The sequence below is a fragment of the Triticum aestivum genome, chromosome 5D (genome assembly GCF_018294505.1).
Source record: "Triticum aestivum cultivar Chinese Spring chromosome 5D, IWGSC CS RefSeq v2.1, whole genome shotgun sequence".
Taxonomy (NCBI): domain Eukaryota; kingdom Viridiplantae; phylum Streptophyta; class Magnoliopsida; order Poales; family Poaceae; genus Triticum; species Triticum aestivum.
In genome coordinates, this window is record NC_057808.1 from 216,883,740 (window position 1) to 216,892,902 (window position 9,163).

Here is a 9,163-nt window from a genome sequence, read left to right on the forward strand (position 1 = left end):
TGTTGGAAAAGGATATGATTGCGGAGGTTTGTTCCTCCTTTCCCTAGCGGCTTTCTGTAATAAAGTCATGAACCAAATTCAATCTAGCGTGAAGAACCTGAGGTTTGGCATTCGCATATTTTTCAAATTAATTTCGGTTGTATGACCAGGCAAGCTAAGATGGTTCTAATCCCGAGTTTCACTTTAGCCAAAGGATCTAAGTGCCATTCGTGTATGAAAGCAAAGCAACGTCATAAGCCTCACAAGCCTGTGAAGGAGAGACATCTGGCACCACTAGCTAGAGCTCATACATCTAGATCTTTTCAAGATAAATGGTGTGTTAACTAAAGGTGGAAAGAAATATTTCATGACGCTGGTTGATGATTCCACTAGATTCTGCTATGTGTATTTGTTAAACACTAAGGATGAGGCTCTACACTACTTTAAAATCTATAAGGCGGAAGTTGAGAACCAACTTGAAAATAAAATAAAATGAGTTCGGTCTGATCATCGTGGAGAGTACTTTTCTAATGATTTTGATTTATTCTGTGCGAAAAATGGTATTATTCATGAGTGGACACCTCCCTATTCACCCCAGTAAAACGGGTTGCCGAACAAAAAGAATTGTACTCTAACAGATTTGGTTAACGCCATGTTAGACACATATGGTTTATCCAAGGCATGGTGGGGGAGGCTGCATTGACATCATGTCATGTCCTAAATAAAGTTCCGACAAAGGATAATGAGACTACTACCTGTGAGCAATGGGAGAAGAAAAGAACTATACTCCCTTACTTGCGCACTTGGGGCTGTTTGGCAAAAGTCAACGTGCCGATAACCAAAAATCGTAAGTTGGGAACAAAGTCTAGGGGCTTTGTTTTTCTAGGCTATGCCAAGCATAGCGTCGTCTATAGATTTCTAGTGGTGAAATCTGATGTACACGATGTGAAGGTTGGTACGATCATGGAGTCTAAAGATGCTACATTCTTTGAGGATATTTTTCCCATGAGAGATATGCAAAGCACTTCTAGACTGGAATCTAATGAGACTCCTGAACCTGCCATTCCGATGGAATATTATGAGCACAAAAGTGATGAAAGTTCTACGGAGGATGATGAGGAAGCTCCTGTTAGCATCAAGAGATAGAGGACTGCAAAGTCCTTTGGTGATGATTTCCTCGTGTACCTCGTGGATTCCATCTTAGAGGCTTATGCATCACCGGATGCTGACTACTGAAAGGATGCGGTCCGTAGCGAGATGGACTCCATCTTGGCTAGCGGGACATGGGAAATCACTGATCGTCCTTATGGGTGCCAACCATTGGGATGTAAATGGGTGTTCAAAAGGAAGTTTAGGCCTGATGGTACTATTGAAAAGTACAAGACTAGGCTTGTGGCCAAGGGTTATACCCAGAAAGAAGAAGATTTCTTCGATATTTACTCACCTGTGGCTAGACTGACAACCATTCGAGTGTTACTATCGTTGGCTGCCTCGCATGGTCTTCTCGTTCACCAGATGGATGTTAAGATGGCTTTCCTTAACAGAGAGCTAGACAAGGAAATTTACATGCAACAACTAGATGGTTTTGTAGTAAATGGTCAGGAAAGGAAGGTGTGCAAGCTATTGAAATCTTTATATGGCCTGAAACAAGCGCCTAAGCAATGGCATGAGAAGTTCAATACAACTTTAACATCTGTTGGCTCTGTTGTTAACGAAGCTGAAAATGTGTATACTATCACTATGGTGGGGGCGAAGGAGTTAGACTATGTTTGTATGTTGATGACATATTGATATTTGGGACCCACCTCAAAGTCATGGAGGTCAAGGCTTTTCTATCTCATAACTTTGAGATAAAAGACCTGGGTGTGGCTGATGTTATCTTGAACATCAAGCTACTGAGAAATACTGATGGTGGAATTACACTTCTGCAATCCCACTATGTTGAGAAGATTTTGAGCCATTTGGTTATTTGGACTGCAAACCTTCCGCAACACCATATGATCCTAGCGTGCGGATTTGAAAGTTCGAAAGCACGATTGTGGATCAATTGAGATACTCTGAAGTGATTGGTTCACTTATGTACCTAGCTTGTGCTACTCGGCCTGAATCTCATTTGTTGTGTGCAAACTTAGCAGGTTTGTGTCCAATTCGGGAGATGTGCATTGGCATGCAGTTGAGCGAGTCATACGTTATTTGCAATGTACTTTGAACTACAGAATTCACTATTCTGGGTACCCGACGGTACTTGAAGGGCATAGTGGTTCAATTTGGATATCTGATGTTGATGAGATGAAAGCCACAAGTGGGTATGTGTTCACTCTTGGTGGTGGTGCTATTTCATGGAAGTCTTGCAAGCAGACGATCTTAACAAGATCGACTATGAAAGAAGAACTCACATCATTAGACACATCATGCATCGAAGCGGAATGGCTTCAAGAGTTTTTGATGGATTTGCTCGTGGTTGATAAGCCTGTCCTGGCTATCCTTATGAACTGTAACAATCAGACAGTGATTGCCAAGGCAAAGAGTTCAAAGGACAACATGTAATCCTCAAAGCACATAAGAAGAAGATTGAAATCTGTGAGGCAATCAAGAAACTCCAGAGTAATAACGTTGGATTATATCCAGACGGTAAGAATCTGGCAGATCCCTTTACAAAAGGGCTATTACGAATTATGATAGAAAATGCATCGAGGGAGATAGGCATGAGACTCACGTAAGTTGCCATGGGGTAACCCAACCTATGTGATCGGAGATCCCGTGAATTGAGACTTGGGAAAACAATTCAACGGTCAATTGAGGAGAGTATCCTTACAAAACCCATTCTGTTGGAGATGCAATACTCTTGTAATATGTAAGGCAGGCTGACTTTTGTCTTAATACGTTCCAAAGCTTGTGTGAGCAAGATGCTATCCTACATAGCATTCTTTGGAGGAACACACCTATGTGAGCCCAACCGCTGGTCGTAGCCTATGAGATTGGGTAATCTCTAGTAAGCTCATGAGAAGGTCAGTAATATGACTAATAAGCTCCACCCGTGAAATTTAGCCTTCGGCAACCACGTATCAGCTGACAATAGGCGGAATTTCTGCACGCCAAACTGACAATTCAAGGCATAGTCCGTTGTTCAATTGTGAAGAAGTCCAATCCTGTTGCTCTAGGTGGAAGTTCAACTTAACAGTCTCCACTGAAAATTCCGGTATATCAAACATTGTTTGGAACAGTTGACAAACTTATGTGCATCAAGATCTGGTGGGGTTATTGAATCATAGATGGGCTTTAGGCCCATATGAACAATGATTCCTGGTTAATCTTGAGGCCACGTAGGTATATGGTAGGTGATGGGAAGTTTAGTACCACCTTGCTAGTTGAGGAGAGTTGAGTCCCCTTTATAAGGGCTGCTCCACCACTTGCCATTGGGATCTTGGGAAGAGGAGTTGTACACGCGCTCCTCCTCCTCCTCCTTCGTCGCCGCCCGCCTCGTCACAACGCCCGTGCGCGCGCCGTGGGTTGCGGCAATGAGCCGAGACATTGGACAGTGGGTTGTTTGCGTTCCCGGGATACGTCGACTCCCTTCACGGGTGTGCGACCCTTCTCCGGGAACGACGACTCCCTTCCCGGGTTGCGTCGACTTGGTCGTGGGCCTAAGCCTAGGCCCACGACTTCCTACCCGACGGCCTATATAAGGAGGCGCTGGCCTGTGGAGTGAAACCTAACTCACTCACTCACTCCCTACATAACCCTAGCCACCATCTACTTTTCCTCCCGCTATGCTGCTTCCGGCGGTCCCATCCCGACGACCGCATGCATGGTTGGGCGGAAGAGTAGGTGCCTTCGGAACCCTGTCGTTCGAGATCCTGCCCGGAAGAACGACAATAAGGTTTTTGGGGAGCGTCTCGACGCGACTGCTTCCGATCCGTCCCTGTCTCCATTTGCCTCTGCTTTCACGACTTCCTCTGCATCGACTACATGGCTGATGACGAAGCCGTCAAGAAGAAGGCCTCGGACGATGCCGAGGTTGCCGCCGCCGCCGCCGCGTTGGCCTGGCCAACAGGAGGGTATGATTCGTTCATCCCCTATTTGCTCGTTTATGTGGTAGCCGTATATGTTTTGTTCATAGATATTTCGCTTTGATGTACTGTACGTGCTCACATGCTTAGGTATCGATATGAGCTGCATACTGTGATTGCCATGCTTATTATCTACTCATGGATTAGATTAGTCCAAAATGTGCTAATATTTCCAGCAATTCTTCCCAACTTATTCTAGCTCCTATACCTAGTAGATTGTAGGTAACAAAACTTGCAAATCTGTTGGAGATGCTCTAGCCTTGTGACGGACTTTTGCGGTACGTCTGCAGACTGCTATACACATACTACCATTGATTGGGCAGTCTTTTACAGTGGTGTGATTAATTATAGAGACGTCTCCAGTGAGGGGCAGGCAGCAGAGGAGAAGCCATTACACAATAACTCTGCAGGTGGCTTTAAACCGCAGATGGCTATAGCTAGGCGCGCGCATGCGGGGGGAGGAAGTGCATATGCATGCAGACGATGCATGTGTGTGTCCGTCCACTGGGACATTATGGTGCATTTGTAAGCACGCAGAAATCGCAGACGATGGGGTGCAGCCCAGCTAGAGATGCTGAAATAAATCGAGCTAGCCAAGGAGTACGTACTCCTCCTCCTCCTTAGCTAGCGAAATCAATCCGGCCCTGCGTGACGCAACGAGGAGCTAAGTTGCACTTGAATTGCATTGCATTGCACCGCATGCCATTACTGCATGCAATGCCCCAACTGCATGCATTCATGTGGATTTGTTACTATCTCTACGTGCCGAATTCAAGTCTTCAACCGAACTAGCATACCTTCAACGACAGCAACACCAAAAAGATCTCAAGGAATTTTCTTTCTGCCCGATCGAGAGGTTTTAGGATATCTTAGTTTTGTTCCTTATATAATCTCCCTTTTGATCAGGCCGTGCCTTGAGAAAGCCATGGGTTTGCTTGTGCAAGGCAGCGGATCTATTTCTTCCGAGACATGCATCCGACCTCCGTGCAGACGCACTTGAAGTGCAGCTCCCGCGCCCAGAGATTTGCCCGTCGTACTATATAATTGTGTAATGATGCCCTTGTTTATCAATTAATTTCTTCCAGTCTGTGTGTCAGTCCCTGCAGTGAGCACCGGTACCTGTACTTTGCAGAGATCGATGCTGCTGTGTTTCAGCAGTCCGACAGTCGATCTGAGCCGTAGGTTCTCGATCGGATAGTGCTCACGACACCTGAAGTATTACTGGACGACGAACAGAGCTATGCAAATCGTATGCAAGCAAGGCTCAAATACTTGGTTCGAACCCTCGCACCTCAGGATGCAAGCGGCGACGGGTTTCGCGGTACTACAAAATTAGTGTTAACTTGGCAGCTAGTAATTGATGCGTTTCGCGGGCGGGATAAGCGGGCCGCCGCTTGCATCCTACCTAACTAAGTCATCATTGAACAAAAACCAGAAAAACATGGAGGAAGCACAGTTGACTACAAATTATTGGAAACAACCATCGCTAGCTTAGCTGCTGCATACCGTTAGTTAGGTCTTGCATTTCTTCAGCAAACAGGGGATTACAAACTTAGAAGACCACTGCTACCACAACACCAATCGGAAACTTGCCATAACGCTAATTAAACTGACCAACCCAGCAACACAAAGGAAAGTAACTACTTAAGCTCAGTAGCCTGCTACTCAGAGACCCAACCCTGTCCAGTGGATGATCCGACGGCGGTCACTCACTCCTCCAGCCTCAAGATTCCCGCATCGCCTGATCGAGCTAACCATCCGTGTGAGCATCCACTGGACAGGCACGCGCCCGCACCACCGTTGATTTTTCTTCACTTGCGCTTGCCGCGCTTCTTGTCGCCGTCCCCGGAGGCGCCCGCGCCGGCGCCGCCGTTCTGGAGCAGGTCCACGAGGCAGGGCTGCTTGCAGTTGATGCAGGTGGGGTAATCCTTCTTGGCCACCATGCAGTACATGAGGCACCGGGTGCAGGCCCCGATCACCATCGGCGACTTGCTACCAGGGCTGCCGTCTGACGACACGCAGGAGCTCGGCGACGACGACCCGCTGTCGTCATGGCCGTCCACCTCCATCCCCACCGGCGGCGACAGGTTCAGCTGCAGCTCCAGCCTCCCGCCGTTCCTCACGCCGCCGTTGCCATTGCTGCGGTCCATGACTCACAGACAATCACACTGCACAAACAAGAATATGCATATTAGATAACAAAACAAGATTTCCTCTTCAGGTGGGCAGAACAGAGGCACTGCTGCATAACATACTCCTACGTGAGGAAGAACACAAGGAAAAGCAGAGTTGCTACCTGAATCCCGTGAAGAGGAGAGGAGAGAAAGAGTTGAGCAACTGCTGCGATGTGTATTTGGTTGAGGACTTTGAAAGGCCCGAAGGTCTTTATATAGGAGGGGTTCCAAGCATAGGAGGAGAGGTCAATGCTTCTCTTTACTTGCTATTAATGCAACAGCAAGGACCCTCCGTCCTCTTCCTCTCTTCACTTCCTTCCACATCCCTCCAACCCTACTCTCTTCTTGTGATCTTGCACATCATAAAGTTAATTAGTTTTTGAAAAATACATACTCCAAAATCATATTTTATGAGCTTATACCAACCTCAGTACGTACTACAGGAAAACAGGAGAAATCTATAAGGTGGAAAACTAGACACATTTGTGAGGCCAAATTTACTCTTATTTTCGTGGTCGCCCTCTGGGTGTATTCATGGCGACGCTGCCAACACCATGCTATTGGCAATAGCTGTGTGCGCAGTGTCAACATCTTGAACGCCCTTTACTGATGCGCAGCAGCTGCATGAAGGGTTCCATCCAGCGAAAATAAGTATAGTGCATCAATGTGCCACTGGTTATGTGAGTAAATGGATCTTAAATAGGAGATGCGCCACTTTACGTAAATGGTGTCTTTAACCGAGCGGCGAGGCCGGCTTGGCCGTACCCATTGTATACTCAATGGAATCCTGCAGTCCATTGAATTCCTCTGTGATGTGAAATGACATCTCACCCAAACACGAGCAAGCTTTTATAACCCTATTGCGTCTTTATTTCAATTCTTACAGGAGTACTTACGAAGGAGAGTTTACTCCCGCCGGTATGACCTGACAGCAGAATTTATAGCATTGTAGGGTTGACTCGGGGTAGCTTGGTAGTGTCTACAGATAATAGTAACAGTGAAATGCTAGAGATCTCTAGGAAAATCTTTGATGGAATAGTATGCTTCTTCCGCAGGAACCCTGCTTGATCGGAGATACCAGAGCCAAGAAATACAGCAACTATCAAAACTGCCTACATACTCTATCTGATACCTAGAACCCATACTAAAAAAGAAACATAACAATTAACATATGTTAGGGATCTACATATTCTGATTGAACTGATTAATTATAAGTTCCAAAAGCCCCCAGAGTCCAAACTAACGGCACTCATCCATGATGGCCATACAAGATGGCTCACCCATGTTGTGCTCCTAAATACTCTATTCTATACAATCTTAGAGGATAAGTGATTAGACAGGTTGGAAGCTACGAAATTATTTGTTAAATAGAACACTGATAGCCTAACAAAATATAGCAATGGAATCATCACAACCTTCTGCATACATAAATAGGAGATAAATAAATGATAATAGGGGACAAATGATATTGCAACAGAGTGAGGGTCAACGACCACATGGGCCGATAACATTTGAGTCGATCAGAGCATCTCTAGGCGATCCCTTAAAAACCTCCAGAGGAGTAAATTTGAGCACTAGCCGCACCTAGCTGAACGCTTAAACGGTTAGACGACCATTTTTATTCTTTTATTCTTTCATCCTTTTATTTTCGGCTATACATAACACTTTTATTTGTAAATTTATTAAAAAAATTGCTCTAAGGATAAATTCTCACAGTTTTGCCCCCCTCACACACCCGAGCCGACATCACCGCCCAAGCTTGCCGTCTTCGCCACCTCAGCCCCCAATTCCGGCCGGAATGGAACCAGAATGCTCCTCCACCACCCCAACGCGACGCTGCCGCCTGCGCCAAGGAAGCGGTTGGGGACAAAAAACTTTGTGCAGGCAGCCATGCTGTCAATAAAGCCGGTGCCGCGGCCGCAATGACGACAGGTCGCCCTCCCCTTGCTCCGGCCAACGGCAAGCGCTCGAGGAAGCCGGCGGAGGCGATGAAGGCGCTTACCGAATAGGTGTCGTGATCTACGTCGATGCCTCGTCCTCGTCTGGTGGGTCTTAGCCTGTCCGGCCACCCCTCTGCCTCTTTCGCCTCCTCGTCTGCCTCGTTCGACCGTCATAGCCGCTGCTGAGATGGATGTGGCCTACTTCAAGTCATAGTTGGATGATTCACGCGTGCTTGGCCACGACGATCTAGACTACGATGGTTCGAGGTTAGCTCAGGGAGAAGAGACCGAGGAAGATAAAGATCCCGATGAAGAGGAGGAGGTCGGAGATCCTGTAAATTTATTCAAGCAAACAACAAGAGATCAAGGACTCGAAACTATTCACAAGACAAAGACATTGCTTTGTGTCATGCTTGGATGAACGTGTCGCCTGATGCATCGGTTCGCAGAAAACAAACCAAGGAGAGGTTGTGGAGTAGGATTGAAGATTACTATTCCAACACCGTGACCATCTCATCCAACCACACTCAAGGCTCTGTTGGACATCATTGGGGGACCATCCAAGAGAAATGCAATCGATGGTCCGGTTGTATTGATCAAGTCAACAATGCACCACCCAGTGGGGTGCCAATCACAGAGTTTGGGCCTATCATTCAGGACCTATACAAGCAACACAACAAGAAGAACGGTGGCAAGGCCTTCACATTGCATCATTGCTACAAGGAACTAGTTGGCAATGAGAAGTGGATCCAAAGGAACTTCGACACCGTTAGAGTTATAATATAAGTCATGTATACCCCTTTGTATTTATCCCGTAGTATAAGGGGTTTCCTACATATGTACCACACCTGTACATGTATATATATCGGCCTATGGCTTCATGGGAATACAAGTTGCTTATTCCTAACATGGTATTAGAGCCTTAGGTTTCTTTTTTCGCACGCGCAACTCGTGCTCCGATCCTCTCTCGCCGCCGCCGCGTCTTCTTCTCGCCGTTCCC

The 9,163-nt window shown here is 46.5% G+C and overlaps 1 protein-coding gene across 1 annotated transcript; it reads right to left on the bottom strand.

Moving 5' to 3' along the window:
* Positions 1-5,540: 5,540 nt before the first annotated feature.
* LOC123124546 (protein GL2-INTERACTING REPRESSOR 2) lies at positions 5,541-6,493 on the bottom strand. The gene is made up of 2 exons (XM_044545137.1): positions 6,346-6,493; positions 5,541-6,217 (listed from the first exon to the last, which is right to left on the bottom strand). Exon 2 carries the CDS (start codon positions 6,197-6,199, stop codon positions 5,861-5,863), a length of 339 nt encoding a protein of 112 aa, XP_044401072.1. The 5' UTR covers positions 6,200-6,217; positions 6,346-6,493; the 3' UTR covers positions 5,541-5,860.
* Between the last annotated feature and the right edge of the window lie 2,670 nt (positions 6,494-9,163).

Excerpts from the sequence above, each read along its gene's own strand:
- LOC123124546 (XM_044545137.1), bottom strand. The coding sequence starts at position 6,199 with ATGGACCGCAGCAATGGCAACGGCGGCGTGAGGAACGGCGGGAGGCTG.